This window comes from Equus przewalskii, chromosome 26 (assembly GCF_037783145.1).
Source record: "Equus przewalskii isolate Varuska chromosome 26, EquPr2, whole genome shotgun sequence".
Taxonomy (NCBI): domain Eukaryota; kingdom Metazoa; phylum Chordata; class Mammalia; order Perissodactyla; family Equidae; genus Equus; species Equus przewalskii.
Window position 1 is genome coordinate 38,317,685 of NC_091856.1, and position 20,372 is coordinate 38,338,056.

Here is a 20,372-nt window from a genome sequence, read left to right on the forward strand (position 1 = left end):
GTTGTCAGGACCCCAGTGGGAAAGTGACTGATGACAGAGGGGCATGTGGAGACTTTGGGGTGACGGGTTGTGGTGATTCCATGACTGTTTGCTGTGTATAAATTATTCCTCAATTTTTTAAAAGCGATTATATGAGCCACAAATATAGGTAAAATCTTCCCCCAGATGCCGCCTCTCTGGAAGAGGGGCAGGGAAGCCTGAGGGGGGCGAAGTCCCCAGGCTATGGGTCCAGAGCTCCAGGGGAGGGAGGGCAGGACAGATGCCGGACCCCCCACAACAGGACCACTGGGTGAGAGCGAAGCCCTAGTCCTTCCATGGGTCAGCAAGGACCAAGGGACAGACACCCGCCGCCTGCAGACCCCCCTGAGGACCCTCAGAGGCACGGGGCAGCCTCCTGACTGTGGAGGCTCCTGGCCTGGGTTTGGGGACTCTCTGCCAGGAGTCTTCAATGCAGCCTAGTCATCTCCTGGCCTCCCCACTCCCCCCTCACCCCCCAAAGTCTGCTCTCCACACAGTGGCCCGAGCAAACTTTACAAAGCGTAAATCTGATGCATCGCTGCTTAAAAGTCCCTGAGTTATCACGGCGCCTGGCACAAGACCCAGCGCCCAGTCCCACCCCTGCACCTTGCCCCGCACCCCAGCAGTCAGCCCAGCCAGCCCCCAGCTCCATCCCAGCCCTCTTGCTTACACCCTCCCACCCAGCAGGCCTCTGGCCCCTGCACCCAGAGCCTCACGCTCGCTGGGCTCCACCTGGTCTCTGCCTCCTCCACGCAGCCTTCCCCAAGGCCCAGTCTGTTTCCTCGCAGCTTTGAGCATAATCCGTGTCTTCTCCTGTGTTTATTTATTGTCTACTCTCCCTACACGTGCTGTAAACTCCGTGACAACAGGAGCTGTATGTAGTTGTTTTGCTTGTTTCCCCAGCCCCTAGCACGAGGCCTGGTGTGGGGAAGGGGCTCAGTTAATATTGTGAATGAAAGAGGGAGTGAAGGACTGAAGTCGCCTTGACCTGCAGCCCTGCTAAAAACTGGGGTCTTGACAGCAACTGCAGCCCCATCTGGCCTGCGTCGTCCACAGGAGCAGCTGGCCCTGCAGGCTCCAGGCAGTGGCTGGGTCAGCTAGAGCCTCCTACTGCCTCCCCAGTGTCCAGCACAGGGCCCGGTTGCCAGGGCCTCCGTCACATCCTGCTGGCCTCAGTTCCCTGGAGGGCAGCACTGCTAAGTGCATGCGTTGGTCAACTTAAAAGCAAATACGCCTGTTATTTTATCTCAAAATGAGTTCATTCGGGACTAGCCAAAAGAATTGCCCTTTGCCATTCGGGATGCGCATACTATCATGGCAAACCCAGAGAACGCGGGAGGGAGCTGCTTTTATAGAGAAAAGGGGGAGAAGGCGGGGCTGTTCTAGAGGAAAGTCCATTGGAGGAGAGGAACAGATCAGGGTGGGGACAGCTCTTCATTGGCTGGGCTGTGGCGTTTCTGATTGGTTGGGCTGTGGCATTTCTGATTGGCTGGCCTGCAGCGCTTCTGATTGGCTGGCCTGCAGCATTTCTGATTGGCCAGGCTGTGGCATTCCTGATTGGCTAGGCAGCGGCATTTCTGATTGGCTGGGCTGTGGTGTTTCTGATTGGCTGGGCCGTTGCCAGTGGAAGAGAAGTCTTCCCTCAGTAGTAAAGTGGTTGTACTTCCTGTTTGGAGTAGTTGATGATGTACAACGGGGTGAGGGCTCCCCTGCAGGCCTTTCCGAGTTTAATTTAGTCAAGCCTTCCTTTACACACAGTCATGTGCCACATAACAACTTTTGGGTCAACTTCAGCCCATGTACGTGATGGTGGTCCCATGAGATTAGTCCCATAGAGCCTAGGTGTGCAGTGGGCTCTGCCATCTAGGTTGTGTAAGTGCACTCTGTGATGTTCACACAACAATGAAATCGCCTAATGGCACATCTCTCAGAATGTATCCGAGTCATTGAGGACGCATGACTGTATTAATTTCACAACTGTACGGTCCATGAATTAAACCTCAGTAAAGCTGTTAGAAATAAAACCCGCTGCCAACTGCCACCCAATCTTACAGAGAGAACAGGAATTGTAGTGCTGAAAGTGCCAAAGACTTAATTTCAGAAAAAAAGAGTACACGTTAACACACCTCCCATCACCACTGTAGCTGGGGGTCACAAAGGTCTGAAGGTGGACAGACCCAGGGGCCAGAGCCTCAGTCAGAGACAGTCTGTCAGGAAGGCAGGGGTGACTCCCTAGGCCCTGCACAGAGAATGCCCAGGGCACTTGAGAGCGGCCTCTTCATGGGCACCCCCCATCTTTTGTGTCCCCCTCTGAGCCCTTCGGGTACCCTCTGCACCCTGCCCACCTCACTTTTCTCTGTGCTGACCCACCACTCTGCACCCTCCAGTACCCTCTGCACCCCAAGACACCCTCTGTGCCCTTCCCACCCAGCTTCCCTCTCAAGCCCAGACCTGAGAAGCCCCTAGTGTGGGATAGGCCACATTGTGCCCTGATTGAGTGCAAAGAGGTGGGCAGTGCCCTGCTCTAGTTGGCTGAGGACAGGAGTCACATCCTAACCTGATTGGCTGAGGAGGGCTAGACTGTGCCTGGTGCTGATTGGCTGAGAAGAGCTGAGATTGTACTTTGCAGTAATTGGCCAAGAAGGTGGGGTCAGGAGTAACGTCAGCATCATGGCCGAGTGAGTTGTCCCCTTTGTCTCTCTTTTCTAAGTTATAGCTAAATGGACATTCATTAACCAGCAGATGATTCCCTGTACAACACAACATGATGCCTGAGAGATCCATGCATCTGCAGGTGGATGGACTGGATCCCTGGGAGGCAGTGGAACTAGGTGAGCACACCCCTCCCCTTCCATGGCAGCAGTAAAAAAGAAAAAGAGGGAGTCACAGATCTAGGCTGTGGGTCTTCACACATTGACCAGCACAACTATAAGAGAAGGAGGGGGCAGCCCGGCCTGTGTGAACACTTTCAGAGTTGCAGCCTGGCCCACAGGAGTGCCCACTGTGCCATGGCAGCCACACCTGTAGGAACATTCCCCACTGAGTGGCACAACTCAGTGCCCATGAGGGAGCCCTCACCAAGCCCAGCAGCTCAGCCAAGCCAACTGCAAGCACAGAGCAGCACACAGGAAAGAAAGTGCCCCCTCCCCTCCTGCCCTGCACAGCAGCTCCACCGTCCCCTGCTGGGCACAGTGGTCCTGCACCAGAGTGACCATCTGTGGAGCACTGAGGCCCCACCTGCGCGTGAGTGCGTGACCTGCCAAGCAGCTGTGGCCACTGCGCAGACACAGAGAAGCCCTACCGGCACAACTTCCCACAGATGGCGTGGGATCAGAAAACACAGCTCCTGCCCCGCCATCCAGAGGTGGCAGGTGGCATCTGCAACCTGATACTACACAAATGCGCCAGCAAAAGGTCAATTCATCAGACACCATGAAGAACTACTGTAACACTTCAGAGCAGAAGGAAAATGAGCAGTCTCCAGAAACTAACCCTGAGCCCACAGAATTCACAATCTAAATAACAGAGAATTGAAAACATTATCATACAGCCAGCCCTTATGGCCCAACTGCTACAGTCCGACACGTTCCACTTCGGGGGCCTGGGTTCAGTTCCTGGCGCAGAGCCACACCCCCGTCTGTCCACAGCCATGCTGTGGTGGTGAGGCACACAGGAGAACTGGGGGACGCACACCTAGAATCTACAGCTATGCACTGGGGCTTTGGGAGGAAAACGTAGAGAGGAAGGGTGGCAACAGATGTTAGCTCTCAGAGCAAATCTTTCAAAAAAAAGAAAAGGCAAAAAGGAAATTATCACAAAGGAGCTCAACAAGTTACAAGAAAACTCAGAAAGACAGTTCAATGAGCTAAGGAATAAAATTGATGAGCACAAAGAATACTTCACTAAAGAGATTGAAACTCTAAGAAAAAAAAAAAAAAACAGAGGCTAGCCCCATAGCATAGTGGTTAATTTCAGCGTGCCCCACTTCAGCAGCTCGGGTTCTCAGGTTCGGATCCTGGGCACAGACATGGCACCGCTCATCAGGCCATGCTGAGGTGGTATCCCACACAGCACAACCAGAGGGACTCACAACTATAATATACAACTGTGTACGGGGGGCTTTGGGGAGAAGAGAAAGAAAAAATATAAGATTGGCAACAGATGTTAGCTCAGATGCCAATCTTTAAAAAAAAATTAGACAATAAATGAAATAGAGACTAAAAAAACAGTACAAAGGGCCAACAAAACTAAGAGTTGGTTCTTTGAGAAGATAAACAAAACTGACAAACCCTTAGCCAGACTCACGAAGAAAAAAAGAGAGAAGGCTCAAATAAATAAAATTTAAAATGAGAGAGGAGAAATGACAATGGATACCACAGAAATACAAAGGATTATAAGAGAACACTATGAAAAGCTATATGCCAACAAATTTGACAACCTAGAATAAATGGACAAATTCTTAGATTCGTACAACCTCCCAAAACTGAATCAAGAAAAAAATAGAGAATCTGAATAGACCAATCACAAGTAAAGAGATTGAAACAGTAATCAAAAACCTCCCCAAAATGCCATACACAAAAATTAACTCAAAATGGATTAAAGACTTGAGTGAAAGACCTGAAACCATAAAACTCCTAGAAGAAAATATAGGCAGTATGCTCTTTGACATTGGTCTTAGCAGCATCTTTTCGAATACCATGTCTACTCAGGCAAGGGAAACAAAAGAAAAAATAAACAAATGGGACTACACCAGACTAAAAACCTTCTGCAAGGCAAAGGAAACCAGGAACAAAATGAAAAGACAACCCACCAACTGGAAGAAGATATTTGCAAATCATATATCTGACAAGGGGTTAATTTCCAAAATATATAAAGAACTCATACAACTCAACAACAAAAGACAAACAACCCGATCAAAAAATGGGCAGAGGATATGAACAGAAGATACACAGATGGCCAACAGGCACATGAAAAGATGTTCAACATCACTAACTATTAGGGAAATGCAAGTCAAAACTACAATAAGATATCACCTTATACCCATTAGAATGGCTATAAATAAAAGACAAGTAATAAGTGTTGGGGAGGATGTGGAGAAAAGGGAACCCTCGTACACAGCAGGTGGGAATGCAACTGGTGCAGCCACTATGGAAAACAGTATGGAGATTTCTCAGAAAATTAAAAATAGAAATACTATATGATCCAGCTATCCCACTACTGGGTATTTATTCATCAACCATTCAAAGAGACTTACACACCCCTATGTTCACTGCAGCATTATTCACAATAGCCAAGATGTGGAAGCAACCCAAGTGTCCATGGACTGATGAATGAATAAAGAAGATGTGGTGTATACATACAATGGAATACTACGCAGCCGTAAAAAGACAAAATCATCCCATTTGCAACAACATGGATGGTCCTTGAGGGTATTATGTTAAGCGAAATAAGCCACACAGAGAAAGACAAACACCGTATGATTTCACTCACATGGAAGATAGACACATGGACAAAGAGAACAGTTTAGTGGTCACCAGAGGGGAAAGGGGGAAGGAGGTGGGCAAAAGGGATAAGGCATAAGTATGGTGACGGATAAAAACTAGACTATTGCTGGTGAGCACGATGCAGTCTACACAGAAACTGATCTGTAATAATGTACACCTGAAATTGCACAGTGTTATAAACCAGCATGACCTCAATAAAGTAAAAGAATAAATACAAAAAAAAAAAGAAGATGGGCCACACCTTGTGCTGCTCAGGTTGTCACAGTCCAGGTGTGCCCAGACCTGCCCCCGAGTGCTCACCTCCAGGGACGTCATGGCCCCCAGGCTGAGGGGACGGTGTTCTTACTCAGCCTTGTGAGGTAGAGCCCCCACCGATTGGTGGGCGCTGGGCAGGCGTCACTGCTGGATGGCAGCTGACTTTGTTTCCCTCTCAGTTCCCTTGGGGAGAGCGGGTGAGGGAAGGAGCGGGCCTTCGCCCTGAGTGCCTCGGGCACTGTCCCTGCACTGAGACCCCAGTGCTGCAGGGTTGGGTGGGCGTGCAACAGGGGCAGGCCTGGCCCTCCTAAGCAGCTCTTTGCCCAGGGCTGCCCAGGTGAGCTGAGCCTTAACGCCCCAGCCGTGCCTGAGGGCAGCCAAGCCCATGGTATCAACCAGCCTGATGTGAACGATGCAGGGGAGGTGGCTGCTCCAAAACTGGGACCACAGTTATTTTTCTTGCCCGGCAAACAACTGTGAAAATTAATAAAGGGGAAGCTCGCTAAAGTGGAGTGCAGAGACCAGAAGGGGAGCTCTCGGCAGTCCCACTCTATGTCAGTTACAGACCCCAACAGAAGGATCAGAAAACTAGAATTTCCTAGTTTCACCCCAGGAAAGAATCATCAATCACAGGCCCCAACAGGAAAGCTGGAGGGCTTCTCCTGCGAGAATCCACACCCCCAGCAGCCCAGCCAGTGAGAAGCCGTCACCACCCCGCGTCCTCGCTCTCCTCCAAGAGGCAACAGACTTTCCTTCAAACAACCCCTCCCAGCTTTCTCATTTTTCTCTACAAAGTAACGCTCCTCTCCTGCGTTTGCTGCACTTGCCTGTGGTTTAGCTGCAGCTTGCTTGTCCCTCGAGTTGTGGTTCCTCTGCCCTTCCCAAATAAACCCATCTGGCTGGGAAAATAACTGGCTGTGCTATTTTTAGGGTCAACACACTCAGGGGACACCTCCTGGGGCAGAGGCAGAACCCGACATAGATTCCCCACGGAGTGCTCCCCACTCATGGGGGGAGGAAGAGAGGCCCTGCTAAGGGTCGAGGAAAGCCATGGCCACAGAGAGGCCCCCTCCTCCCCTCTCAGAAGGAGGCAGAGAGGGAGGCAGGGACACCCTGGGCATTGCCGGCTGCTCCTGGTGAGAGGTGGGGAGGGGACACAGGCTCCCACGAGCCAGGACCCGCAAGCTTTGTGGAGGGGTGAGCTCCCTACCCAGACTGGCTGAAGGACAACTGCCCAGGAGGTGGGAACCAAAGCTTCTCCAAGTGCCCTTCACCAGAGAGGCCCAATTGATGGGGACGGTGCCAGGCCAGGAGGGGCCTCGGGGCAGCAGCAGGCTCGCCCGCATGCCACACTCAGGGCACAGGCCACCGCCAGCCTGGCATGGGCGCTGGGGGTGAGCTGGGATTTGCCCGGCGGCCTGTGCCTCCTCCCCGCCCAGCAGCATGGCAGCACGCCAGGAAGGCTGGGGGCGCAGGTGGTGGGCTGCCATCCCACCAGGCAGAACCTTCCTGGTCCCAGCCCGCAGGAGGGCCTCCCTGGGATCCGAGCCCTGCGGGGAAGAGGGTGGGGATCAGGGGCTGGCTGGAGCTCAGTGCCCCCAGCGCAGCCTCGGACCCAACGCTTCCCCTCTGAGTGAGCTCTTGCTCACTCCTGCTCGCCAGCCCCCAGGAGCTGCCCATTTCCCGCCCACTCGGTTCTCCTAAGCCCAGAGCCCTGTCCTCCTCCCGTGCACTCCCCACGGCTTCACTCGGCCAGGGCCGCCCGTCTGTCTCTCCAGGCCCAGCCCTGGCCCCATGGAATGTGGCCCAGTTCAGAGGCAGAGGTCAGGTTCCTGGCACACTCCTTGCCCCTGAGGGTATTTCTTAATGCAAGACCTCTGTCCTCAGAAAAGGAGAAAGAACCTCCGGGTCTTCCCTCCCTCCACCTGCTGACCACAGAGGAAGCCCAAATTATGTGGACAAGTCAAGGAGCTCCTTGCCCCTGCCCAATTGGGCTCAGCCATGGGGACCCCCACCCTAAGGTCGCTGGTCTCTTGGAGGGCCTCATCTACACAGTTCTCCTCTGTATTCTGGAACATGCCCTGCCCTCCACCCTTTGACCTGGGGGCGGTCAGCCCTGCTGCTCTGGGCCCTGGGTCCCCGCCCTGGCTGTCGGGGTTCCCCTATACCCCACCCATAAATAGTCTCTTTGTAAACAAACACCCCACTTTCTCCTAATATGAGTGTGCCCTCCATGTCCCTCCAGGAAATGGGTCAGGCTGGGCTGATGTTGGAAAAGCAGCTCATCAATTTTTTCTTTCAGTGATAATCCTAAAAAAAACACATTATCCTAAAGACTTCAACTGTCCCTGAATTATCTGTAAGTTTTATGGAATTCCAATTTTAAAATTTTAACAAGAAAAAAATTGTTCTGATTTCATATGAAAAACCTAAAAAATTCCACAAAGGAAAAGTAGAAACAGACAACTAGTTCTATGAGACCCGAAAACCTGTGGTAAAATTATGGCCAGTAAGAATATGGTATGTTTTATACATATAACAATGGAAGAATCTAGAAAAATGAGAATAGACACAAATGACATGGGCATTCAGCCTATGATGAAGGAGATGTTTCAAATCTGTGGAGAAAAGACTAAATACACAATAAATAAAACAGTCACCACTAGGGACCATTTAGAAAACACATCGGCAGCTAGACCACTACCTCACTCCTTATGTCAAAATAAATTCCAGACGGATCAAAGATTTCCACATAAAAATGAAATTGTAACAATGCTGGTAGAAAAAATTTAGTTTGAAATGTACCAAGTCTAAGAAAATCAGAAAAAGTAAAATAGATAAAGCTTAATCAATATTCTATAAGAATATTTAGAATATCTTTTTAATAACAAAAAATGTAAAAGAAATTGCAACAGTGGAAATAAATGCAGACCGCCCAATGAGAACAAGCAGGCCTCCAGGCGGCTGGTTAGGGGGCATATCTGGCTTTCTCCAGTTGGTCCCAAGGTGGAGGCAGGGACAGAAATTAGGGAGCTTCTCAGTTATTGGCCAAGTCCTGGCCACTTGCACTCATAGTCACAGGGTTGATGGGCCTCCCCCACGTGCCCGTCACGGGCTGCCCCTGCCACCTCCTCTCCTTATCTCCCTGCCCCACGGCTGTAGGATCCGACCAAGGACTGACCTATTTGCTGTCTCAGGTCAGTTGGGGACAGTCCTGACCTCTCCTCCTCTTCAGGTCAGCATGACTTGCCACATCCCATCGAGAAGCACCCCCTTTAACCTCAGCAGACCTTGTCACCACTGTGGCCAACAGAATACAGCAGGAGGGTTGCTGGGCCAGGTCTGGGAGCAGCCCCAAGCTGGCCTGGACACCACCACCTCCTGTGTCTTGGAAGTCAACCGCCAAACAAGAAGAGAAACTCGAAGGAGGCCACAAGGAAGCCCAAGCAGCCGCATAGGGAGGCCGCCACGTGGACGCCCCGGTTTGCCGCCCAGCTGAGCTCCCGGCCAACAGCTAACATTAACGGCCAGCCTCTTCCTGCAGTTGAACTGATCCCAAAATTCAGTGAAGCCCAAGACAAAACAAATGCTGCTGCTGGTTTCTCCATCTCAGATGTTCCTGAGCACTCGGGCTCGATTCCACCCCTTTAGCTCTGGGTGTTGTCATCTGGGGTCAGGATCGACTCCCAGAGTGAACAGGGCAGAATCCAGCATGAATGCTGAGGAATATCAAGGGACGTGGGCGGGAGACAGGAGGCGTGGGTCCCAGGAGGATACAAAGAGAAGGAGCCGGCTCAGGTGACACTGCCACACCCAGCCGCCCGGACTCTGGCCCTGGCCCTGGTCCCAGCTCTGGAGAGAGGCACGCTTCAGCTGCAGACTGCTTTTCTGGGCAGGACAGAGAGCCCACAGGAGCTCCCCAGGGTCAGCATCCATGGGGTCCCTCACAGAGAGCCCTCTCCCCCCTTGGTGCCAGAGGAGACAGTCGTGAGCACAGGCAGCCCCGTGGAGCTGACTCACCTGGCTGAAGGGGGCCAGGCAGCAGGGGCCCTCCTTGCTGGTTCTCCCTCACAGCTGCACCGCCCCCTACCCCGCACACCAACGGCGAGGCCAAATTCCAATTCCCACCTATCGCCACAGGGAGGCGCACAGAGCCCACCCCACCCACACTGCCTGCAGGTTGGGGAGACCCCAGGGCAAGGCAGAGATGGGGCCCAGAAACCCTCACATGTCTGGGTGTCCAGGAAAGGAGCTGGGGTGCTCTAACCCTCTCCCTGCCCCATCTCGGGCTGCTGGGTCCACAGCCTCCGCCCCCTTGGGGCATGGCCACCGGACAACTGCAGACCCTGCCAGCACAGGGCCTCCATCAGGAGCTCTGGAAGCAGCAGCTGCCAGAGGCCAGCCAGAACCAGGCGGACCCCCAGCAGGGAGAGCCTAGGGGCAGAGGGCTCTGCTGGCTGCAGGGTGGGCAGCTCTGCTGCACCCTGGGGGCACCTCTTCAGGGGACTCCGTGTGCGGCTCTGTCGCCACCCCCACCTGGGATCCACAACCAAGCAGCTTCGCTGACTCCTGTCCCTTGGTCCTCATCAGCACCCTGCTCACTGGCGGTAACGTGTGCAGTGGGCAGGACATGGGCCCGGAAGGACGCGGGCCCTGCAGGACTGGCTCGAGTCCCAGCTCCCCCATTGCCCAGCAGCAAGGCCCTCTGTGCCCAGCTCCTCTCGCTAAACCTAGGGCGGGATGTCATGCACTGGATGGCAGGCTGCTAAGAGCTCTCAGCACTGCCAGCACTTGCTGGGGCTCAGGACCAAGGGCTACACTTCCAGCCTCGAGTGGGCCTCTGGCTTTGGGCATCCTGCCGTGTGCTGGGCCTCCAGGTTTGTCAGGGCAGCCTCACTAAGAATGAGAATGAGGAGAGGAGGAAGAGAAGGGGAGGGGGAGGAGAGGAAGGAGGCAGAGGAAGCCAAAGAGGGGGGAAGGGAAGAGTGAGAAAGGGGGAGGGGAAGGAGGAAGAGTAAGGAAGGGGGAGGGGTGAGGGAGAAGGGAGGGGGGAGGAGGAGAATGGGGGAGGGAGAGAAGGGGGGAAGGGGAGCAGGAGGGAAAGAGGGCGGGGTTGGGGAGGGTGCCCTCACGTCCTCACATCTGAGCCAGCATCCACTGAGCACAGCCTGTATCCAGCTGCCTGTGATTCTGGGAAGGGCCGTGGGTGGGTGGGGGTGGAGATGGGGGTGCTGTGCCCGTCTGTTGGAGAGGACACTGGGGCACAGACTGCAGATGGCCGAGGCAGAGGAAGTGCTGTGTTTGCACTTGACCTGGGTTCCATTTCTGTGGAGAAAAGCTGAGCTGTGAGGAATGGGAGGCCCAACCAGGCTGGAGCAGGGCGCAGCCGGGTAGGGGAGGGGCCACCGCCACCCCTGCTCCTCACCAGCCAGCAGGGCGCCTTGGGAACCCAGGTCTGGAACCAGGGAGTGGTGTGTGCAGAGGAATGGGGTGGCCTGCCCTCTGGACCCTGGTGCCTCTATTCTGTCTCTCCCCATCCCGGGCCCTGGGCCAGGTGGGAGGCACCTGTCCAGGTGAGAGGGGCCTGCTGGGATATGTCAGCTCACACACATGCACACACACACACACCGCACGTACACACAGGCATAAGCACACCCTGCAGTGTGGAGGCATGCGAGGCAGGTGGTGGGGAGGGTGGGAAAATGGGGTGTGGGCTGGCACAGGATGCACTGGCCTGCAGCCCACCCTCCCCTGCTGTGTGCAGAAGTAAAGATCGTGGGTCTGGGGGCCCCGGACAAAACGACCATCCTCCAAGTTTGCCCTGGCTCTCCTGGCCTGCCGGGGCCCAAAGGGGAATCGGGCGCCCCTGGTGGGAGAGGTGGGTGCCTGGCTCCATGGAGTGGGCAGTGGGGAGTTTCTGCCTCCTCTCTTGCCCAGGGGATGGGGTCCAATCGAGTCCTTGTGTTTGCAGGAGAGTGGGGCCTCCCAGGCAGCCCAGGGAAGATGGGGCCAGCCCGGGAGCAAAGGTAACAGGACAGCCCAGGGGCCTCTCTGCCCAGGGTCTGGCAGGATGCAGGAGAGCAGGGAGGCTGCACCTGTCCTCCACACCCTCCTCCACCCAGGCTCTGGGCAGCTCCATCCCCCCACCCACTTCCCAGTAGGCAAGGTGCTCACGGGTCCACACCCACACGTGGGTACACACTTGGGGGCACCACAGGCATGCCCAAACAGCCTGCAGGGGCGGAGGGGGTGGCGCTCCTGCTGCCGGCACCCAGCCCCCCAGCAGGGCCTGCACTGTGAGACATGCCCCTTCCACCCACCGGAGAGCCAGGAGCTCCCAGGACCCCCGGAGTCAGAGGTGAGCCTGGTGGCCAAGGCTACTCCCAGGAGGGGACAGAAGGGGGCATCCAGGTGGAGAGATCTTGGGTTGAGGTCTCATGGACTCCAGCGGGGGCCTTGAGGACAGAGAAGGGACGACCCCTTCTAGCCTGTGTGGCAGCACCACCCCAGAGCTTTCTAAGGCATCCAGAGGCACAACCCTGGAGGGGCCTGCAGCCTGCCCCCTGACCCATGCCCAGGCCTCACTCTGCACGTCAGAGTGCTGGGGGGCTCACAGCCCAGACAGGAGGCCGGGTGCAGGGGTGGGGGCAGAGGCAAGACAGAAGGCTCTGGTGGGGGGAGCCAGCTCCAGGGACCAAGCTGGCACCCTGTCTCTCTCCAGGGGAGAAAGGCGCCAAGGGGGCTGCGGCCTCGCTTGCTGAGAACATTCCCAGACTCGAGTCTCCTAGAAAGTTCCAGCATTCCTCACCTTGCCGTCCAAGGTCCCGGGACCCCTGTGGGTGGGCTCACAACAGGAGGAAAACAGAAGGGCCCCAGGTCCCAAGGAGACCCTGCAGGGAGGGCTCACATCCACCCACCCACCAGCCCAGCCTCGGGGCCAAACTTATCTGAGGAGTCCTGGGGGCCAGCACCGTGACCTGGTCCTGACTCTGGGGAGGGTCACAGAGAGCCAGAGGGTGGCCAGAGGCCCCCAGGGGAGCCTAGAGCAGGCAGGGGCAGGGGGAGGACGGTGCTGATGGGGGCCTGGCAGCCACTCCGTGCAGGGGTAGGGGTGGGATTTGGGGTGTAGATCCTGGGGGTGCCCCAGGGGGCAAGCGTCTGTGGAGGGGAGGGGACAAAGAGAAAGGCACCCGTGTCTCCTGCCCAGGGGAGAAGGAGCTGTCGGACGTGCTGTGCCAGCAAGGTGAATGACCCCAGCCCCTGCCCACCCCCCACATGCCCAGAGGGCCTGCCCTGGCCTTCCACTTTTGCCCACCCAACCACCAGGCAAGCCCGACCCTCCCCGAGCTGGGACCTTGTCCCTCGAGCGCACCCCCACTCCCTTCCTTGCCTCACAGGGACCCAGAGCTGCGAGGACGTGCTGGCCCAGGGGGGCTCCCTGACCAGCTGGTACACCATCTACCTCCCCAACTGCCAGCTGCTGACTGTGCTCTGCGACATGGACGTGGACAGGGATGCTGGACCGTGAGAGGGGAGCCTGCATGGGACACTCGAGGCTGGCTCGCTGCAGCCAGACTGCAGACAGCAGAACGGCCAGAGAAAAGGCAGCACCTCTGAGCAGGAGAGCCTGAGCATGCGTGGCCCGGAATCCACCCCAGAGCGTGGGGGCGGCGTGGGTGGGCCCCACAGCCTCCTGGCGCACCTGGCAGAGCCCTCCTCCCTGAGCATCACGCTGCCTGCCTGGCACTCGCCTGCGCCAGCCGTTCTCAGCGTTGCACCCCCTCCAGTACCAGTTCTTCCGCACGGGGAGGGGCGGGGCGTGGGGGGCAAGTATGCAGGACCTGGGCCCACGCCCCCGACAGTCCCTGCTCCTCAAGATCCCAGACTCTCGCCCCACAGGTGTTTCAGTGACATGTGGATGGCTCCGTGAATTTCTTCCGGGACTGGGAGTCCTACAAAGGAGGCTTCGGCCCCCGGGCACAGAGTAATGGCTGGGCAGTGACCACCTGCACTGGCTCACAGCTGGAGGTGAGGAGGGTGGAGCCCTGGGCCTCACCCTTCCCTCCGCCTTCTTCCCTGCGTGCAGCCAGGGAACCAGGAGCTCTGGGTGGACCTGAAGGATTTCGAAGGTGGAGCCTCTTTCGCCAAATGCAGCTCCTTCTGGGTGTCAGAAGAGGAGAAATACAACCTGGTCCTGGGGCCATTTCTCAGGGGGACTGCAGGTAGTTCCACAGGAAAGCTTGAGGTCCTTGTCGGAGGGGCGTGGAAGGGATCCCGCAAGCTGTGCCCTGCCTAGCCCGGGCTGGGGCTTTGCTGGGCCTGGGGAGCCGAGGAGGCCAGTCTTTCCCAGGAGACTCCTTGGGGAATCACAGGAACATGCTGTTCACAACCCATGACCAGGACAATGACAGCAACAGCCAATACAATTGCGCATCCCTGTTCAAGGGGGCTTGGTGGTACTATGACTGCCATCAGTCCAACCTCAATGGCCAATACCTGCCCGGCGCCCACAGGAGTTACGCAGAGAGCATTAACCAGCAGTCCAGCCAGGCCAGTGTTACTCCTACGAGGTCTCAGAGATGAAGACCTGCTTAGGGCAACCACCTCCCACCCCCACCCCACAACCACATCCAGGCCACGTGGGGACACTGATGGACAGTCCCCAGGCCAAAGCTCTCTGCGCTGGGCTCCCCCGCCTCCCCAGACACTGCCCACAACCCCTCCGCCTGCACCATCGGGCACATGGGTGCAAGGACACGGCATACCTGCGCTAATAAAGGTTGGAGAAGAAAGTATGCAGCCCCAAGAATTCCCTCAGAGGGCCTGCTGGTGGCCGAGGCCAGGGAGGCGCTTGGCAGGTGGAGGGAGGGCCCAGGTATCCCTGCGGCCTGCAGGTCCAGACCCAGAGGGCCACCAAGACCACCTTGACCTCCAGCATCACTTCCCAGAGCACCATGGAGGAGGAAGCAGCCACAGCATCCTAGGGCATCCTGTGAGAGACCCACACAGCTGCAGATGGAGGGGCTGGGGGGCCCCTGTGGGAGACGGAACTGCAGCCCAGCTCACCCCCACCCACCCCCACAGCCCCAAGCACACCCTGGACAGAAGGGTACAGTGAGGGTCTCAAAGGCTTGGTGTCCCCCGCCCCCACAGCCTCTTCCGGGGCTACAGACCCCCCACAGCCTCTTCTGGGGCTGCAGGGTGGTGTGGCCAGCTCTGGGTACAGGCTCAGGGTGCCAGGAGGCTAGGAGGGCAGGTGGAGGGAGGGTGACCTCAGGAACCTTGGAGAGGACAGCAGGCTGGATGGTGGCCCTGCTGATGGGGTGGAAGGGCAGATGGCCCCCGCAGCCATCTGGGACTCGGCCTAAAGGAGCTCAGGGGCCGCTGGGGAGACACAAGGGGAACCTGAGGCCCAGAGGGGTCTGGGGCTTGGCTGGGACCACCCCCTGCTCACTCTCAAGAGCCAAAGCTGACCAAGAAGCTTCCCTCCCGCCCAGAGGGAGCTGAGGGTGAGAAGGAGTGCACCCTGGGTGGAGTCCACCACATGACCACCAGCAGAGCCTCCTCAGAGCACCAGCCAAGCCGGAGGGCCCTTTCTGGAGCAGGAAATCAATGCCGCCTCTCCAAGGGAGGCCTCCAGCTTTTGATAATGGTGGCCAGTTCAACCAAGGCCAGGAGCAAGAAGCAAGGAGCTGGCTGAAAATGGAACTACCGAGAGCCCCAGGGGCAGTGCTCAGGCCATCCAGCCAGCCAGGCCCCAGAGTTCAGAGCTCTCTCCATCTGCCTGATCCTCTGCTGAGCACAGCACCAAGGCCGATGGGGAGGTGCAGGGCCACAGCGGGGAGTACAGCGGGTGAGGGCCGAGGCTCGGGAGGTGGAGGTCGGCAGCACCTTGGGCTCCCTGTGACACCTGCCATCTGCTGACTGGGCCCTCTCAGACCATGACCTGAGGATGGGGTGACACCTATCTGGGGAAGGAGGACCAAGGCCCCCTGGGCCCTGTGGAAGGGGGGTGCTGTGTGCCCTTGAATCCAGGCTTGGCACCCAGTAGGCCACACAGTGAAAGGAAGGGACTCCCCATTCCTCGCCCTGTAGGCCGGCCCCTGGGCCCCTTCCTCATCTCCCCCATCTCCTCATCACCCTGAGTCTCCCTCTATCACCCTACATTTCCCCCATCTCCCCGAGTCTTCCTGACATCCCGCCGTCTCCCCCTTGCCCCGCGAACATCCCGCCAGCGCCCACATTGGGGCGGGGGGGGGGGGCGTAGTATATGTTTTACTTCGGGAGCATCTGCACTGCTTTAATTTTTGTACAGAATGTTCATTATTTTCATTGACAAGCAATAATGAATTTTTTTTTTAAGAAAGCATTTTAACAACCAGGAGTTTAAAGCAGGAGTCATCTACCAAAGTTCAGGGCTCATAATAACCCTAATTGTTCAGTGGCCCCAGTCCAGGGCCTTGGCGGCCTGATTCTCCGTGGTGGCCTCTCCTTCCCCGTCCTCCCAAATCCTGAACTCGTGGAAAGTACAGCACCAGCCTTCCCTCAGCCACCCCCCTGCTCTGGGCCTCTCCCGTCTCACTCCTCGAAGACGCTTAGGACCTGGCTCACGGCCTCCCTCCCTCATTGCTGCCTGGGCAACCCCGACATCCAGGTGGGCCACCCACCCAGCCCCTTAGCCCCAAGGTTGGTTCCGACGTCCCACCTAGCCTCCCACTCCCGTGGTCACTGTCATGCCACTGTGTCCACCTCTGAAGCCTCGGTGTCCAGGCTTCTTCCCTGGCTACTTCACCACTTGTCCCTCCAAGTCACTTCTTACTGTCCCCACTCCAGCAATGTTTCAACCCACTGGGGGCTCCCATCCACTGACCCTTGACCTTGGCATCACTCCCCTTGTCTTCCCTTCCTTCCTTAGCCAGCTGAAATGCCACTCTCAGTCCCACCCAGCAGTTCACATTTGAGGGTCCTCTTCCAGGACCTCTGCGGCAGTCTCTCCCTCTGAGCAGCTCCTCGGGGGTGCACCCCACACATGCCCTGGCCCCTCTACTCTCCTCCCCATTTTGTTTTCCCGGGTCTGTCCAGCTGTCTGCTCTATGAGGGTAGAGGCTCTGACTCCTCCGTGGGACCCCCAGCGCCTAGCACAGAAAAGGCTCGAAGTATGGGCTTATAGCATTTTTGGAATTAATTTGATAGATAATCATCCAATACATCAGCACTCCGTGGTCGTTTCCAAGAGATTTAATCCCTTAAACAAAGCCTCACCCCAACATACAACGATAACAATAATTATCACGCATCTGCCAGCATGTTAACGAGGAAGGCGACCCAGGGCGGCACGGGGAGGAGTGCGCGCGCCCCTGCTCCGCCCTCCGCGCGCTCCGCCCTCCGCGCGCTCCGCCCTCCGCGCGCTCCGCCCTCCGCGCGCTCCGCCCTCCGCGCGCTCCGCCCTCCGCGCGCTCCGCCCTCCGCGCGCTCCGCCCTCCGCGCGCTCCGCCCTCCGCGCGCTCCCTCCCGCCCTCCGCGCGCTCCCTCCCGCCCTCCGCGCGCTCCCTCCCGCCCTCCGCGCGCTCCCTCCCGCCCTCCGCGCGCTCCCTCCCGCCCTCCGCGCGCTCCCTCCCGCCCTCCGCGCGCTCCCTCCCGCCCTCCGCGCGCTCCCTCCCGCCCTCCGGCCTGTCCTGCGCAGGCCGGCTCTCCGCGACCCGCCGGCCATGGTGAACTTGGGACTGTCCCGGGTGGACGACGCCGTGGCCGCCAAGCACCCGGTGAGCAGGCCGGCCTGAGACGCGGCCCCGGACCCAGGACCTGACCTGAGCGGGGCGGGGGGCTCGGCGGGGGTGCCCTTGTCAGGGAAGAGGGGCAGAGAGGGAGTACCCTCTTGCTGTGAGGATCGGGGCGTCCCTGGTGGGCGTGGGGGCAGATGGGATGTGTCCCAGCCCCCGGGGCCTCACGACGAGTGGTCCCCTGCCCCACCGTCAGAGTGTGCCCAAAGGAAGCAGGGAGGGACGGTGACGGAAGAGGGAGGGGAACTGAGCCTTCACCCCCCGCCCCCGTCCCAGGGCCTCGGGGAGTATGCTGCGTGCCAGTCGAACGCTTTCATGAAGGGCGTTTTCACCTTTGTCACAGGTAGGCTGGGTCCAGGTGTCCTGGGGTGTGGAGACCTCACCCTCCTGTCTCACCCTGACTCCCCAGCAGGTGGCGCCAGGTTGCCTGTCTGCAGGTGCTGGGAGCCCGGCAGGTGGGCGGCACTCAGGCTGCGCCCAGGTGGTCCCCAGGCCAGCCCTGTGGACAGGCTGGCTGATGGGGACTGCGGCTCTTGACAGGCAGTGGTGTGACCTTCGGCCTGCAGATGTTCATTCAGAGGAAGTTTCCGTACCCCTTTCAGTGGAACGTGCTGGTGGCCGTGGGTGGGTACTCTGTGCCTGGGGCCCCTGAAATGCACCCGAGCTGCCGGAGGTGACCCTGCCTCTTCAGCCGGGGTGGGTGCCTTCGCGCGGGGCGGGGGGTGGCTGTGGCTCCCGGCATCCCTGCCTCCTGAGATGGGGCCTCAGTTCCCAGTGGGAGCCCTGCCTGAACCCACCACCACCATCTGCCCAGAAGAAGCCTGTGCCCAGGTTTCCTTTCCCTGAGAAGTGCAGAGGCCCAGGCCCCCCAGCCCACCGGCCCCTGCCCCCTGCTCCCCAGTTGCAGGCTCAGTGGCCAGCTACTGGGTGACCCGAGTGGAGTCACAGAAATGCAGCAACCTCTGGCTCTTCCTGGAGACGGGGCAGCTCCCCAAAGACACAGGCACAGGTGAGAGGCCTGGGGACAGCGGGACACAGAACCTGAGACTCCAGGGCCCAGAGTTTTAGGCAGGCAAACCCGGGGCCCAAGGTGCAGGCTGACAGGGCCTCTCCCCTCTGGCCTGTCCCCTCACCATGCACATCCTGGGGGGGCAGGTGTGGCAGTGCACACAGCAGACAGACCTTCCTGAGCCTCGTGTGTAGGAAGAAGACCCAGGAGGAGCTGGGCGGCCCTGGGATGGGGGAGTGCAGAGTGAGGCGTGTGGGCACCCCAAGAGCAGCAACTGATTGATCTCAAGGCTGGCTGCTGCTGGCGTCCTTGTTACAGGCCTCAGTTTTTGCCACAGTAAAATGGGTGCAGGGACCATGAGCAGCTTTAGGGTATGGTTCCAGCTGTCACCTGTTGCCTCTTGCAGATCAGCGCAGCTAGCAGAGCTCCAGCCGGGGCACAGAAGACCTGGGCCGGAGAGTTCTAGAACATGGCCTGCAGCATCTCCACACCCCAGGCTGCCCTCCCCCACCACAAAGGCCTTCCACATACCCTAAGTGCCCCCACCGTGTCCCCTGCACACAAGCACAGGCAGGTGTGCCAGGCCCGTGCAGACCGTCCCTGCCCCAAGCCTGGGCCCTGCCCGGGTCAAGCCAGAAAGGACGGCGGGAAACGTGGTGGATGCTGAGAGCCGAGAGCATCATCCCTGTCTCATGCACGCATTTGGGGGCAGCAGCTCTGGGGCGCGTGGTGGAGGGGCTTCTGCACCTCTGGTGCTCTGACACCCCCTTTCTGGGCCCTGCATCCCCCTCAGTCAGAGGTGACGGCTGCTGCTGGGGGTTGTGGGGGTAATAAACACCCTGTTCCCACCTGAATTCTAAAGCAATTGGGAAACTAGTCAAAGCAGCAAGAGAAAGAGTCACATTTCACCTTGGTACCGTACAGCTGACACTGGAGGACGTGCTGGGCAGTTGCTAACAACTGACTCAGAATTAGACACTCCTGTGGGCCCTGTAAGACCATCGAGGCCACTCTACATGGGGCTCTGTTTTCGTACAGTGTGGCCTGGAGGAGCATGCCAGACAGAACAGGTGTGTGCCAGTCAGCACCTGGCTCCCAAGAGACAAGGGACAGGAAGTGGCCATGCCACCTGCCTTTCATTTCAACACACTTGTCAGATTGAGTCACTTCTCTCCAGGAGAGGAGCAAGGGAGAGGCAGAGGAGGCCAGAGCTAGCTTACAGGAGCTCTGTCCACGTGGCAGTAAGCAGGCTCTGCCTCCGGCCTTGGGAAGACGGGTGGGAGGACAGGAGCAGACCATGGCCGCAGCAGTCCCTTCCACCTCCCCGTGGGCAAGGCCTGGGCTCAGAGGGAGGGCCAACGGTGAACTTGGAGTTTTAGGTGGGATTGGACTCACTTTATAAAAACTGGGGAAGGGAGAGGATCTGTGAGAGGTCAGAGGAAGATGGGTGCTGTGACAGCACATGGCTGAAGGCCATTGTCACGGCTGAACTGTGTGCCCCAAATTCCCATGTTGTAGCCCTAACCCCCAGGACTCCAGAATACGACTGCCTTTGGAGAGGGGGCCTGTAAAGAGCTGATTAAGCTAACGTGAGGGTGGGCCCTGAGCCAGTCTGACTAGTGTGCTCACAAGAGGAGGAGATTAGGACACAGGTGGGCAGAAGGACGACCACGTGAGGACACAGGGAGAAGACAGCATCTACAAGCCCAGGAGGGGGGCCTCAGGAGGCACCAGCCCTACGACACGTTGATCTTGGACTTGCAGCCTCCAGGATGGCAGACAATAAATTCCTGTTGTGGAAGCCGC

At 57.9% G+C, this 20,372-nt stretch overlaps 2 protein-coding genes across 15 annotated transcripts in view; one reads left to right on the forward strand and one right to left on the reverse strand.

Moving 5' to 3' along the window:
- Positions 1–20,372, reverse strand: part of LCN15 (lipocalin 15) — a 36,514-nt gene that overhangs the window by 5,321 nt on the left and 10,821 nt on the right. For 3 of the 11 annotated variants that reach the window (XR_011533323.1, XM_070595161.1, XM_070595163.1), the window contains exon 1: positions 9,798–9,918. The exons of 3 other annotated variants lie outside the window; for them this stretch is intronic. Coding sequence is in view for 2 of the 8 variants with exons in the window: in XM_070595153.1 (XP_070451254.1) it covers positions 10,314–10,463 (150 nt within the window). In the remaining 6 variants the exon portion in view is untranslated. Of the gene's footprint in view, positions 1–8,958; positions 9,089–9,797; positions 9,919–10,313; positions 10,573–20,372 lie in introns of those variants that run through there. 5 more of the 11 variants (XR_011533320.1, XM_070595153.1, XM_070595156.1 and 2 more) reach the window with 5 other exon arrangements.
- TMEM141 (transmembrane protein 141) lies at positions 17,212–20,367 on the forward strand. 4 transcript variants are annotated; one of them, XM_070595176.1, is made up of 5 exons: positions 17,212–17,539; positions 17,834–17,900; positions 18,098–18,181; positions 18,459–18,566; positions 18,973–20,367. In XM_070595176.1, the coding sequence occupies exons 1-5, from the start codon at positions 17,486–17,488 to the stop codon at positions 18,984–18,986; spliced, it is 327 nt and encodes a 108-aa protein (XP_070451277.1). In that variant the 5' UTR covers positions 17,212–17,485; the 3' UTR covers positions 18,987–20,367. The 4 variants fall into 4 exon arrangements, with proteins under 4 accessions (XP_070451277.1, XP_070451276.1, XP_070451278.1 ...); XM_070595175.1 differs by lacking the exon at positions 17,834–17,900 and adding an exon at positions 17,901–18,012 and having other exon boundaries at positions 17,339–17,539; XM_070595177.1 differs by lacking the exon at positions 17,834–17,900 and adding an exon at positions 17,967–18,012 and having other exon boundaries at positions 17,373–17,539.

Coding starts and splice junctions, on each gene's coding strand:
- TMEM141 (XM_070595175.1), top strand. CDS start 17,486: ATGGTGAACTTGGGACTGTCCCGGGTGGACGACGCCGTGGCCGCCAAG. Junction 17,540..17,900: donor CCGTGGCCGCCAAGCACCCG/GTGAGCAGGCCG, acceptor CCTTTGTCACAG/GTAGGCTGGGTCCAGGTGTC. Junction 18,182..18,458: donor GAACGTGCTGGTGGCCGTGG/GTGGGTACTCTG, acceptor CCTGCTCCCCAG/TTGCAGGCTCAGTGGCCAGC.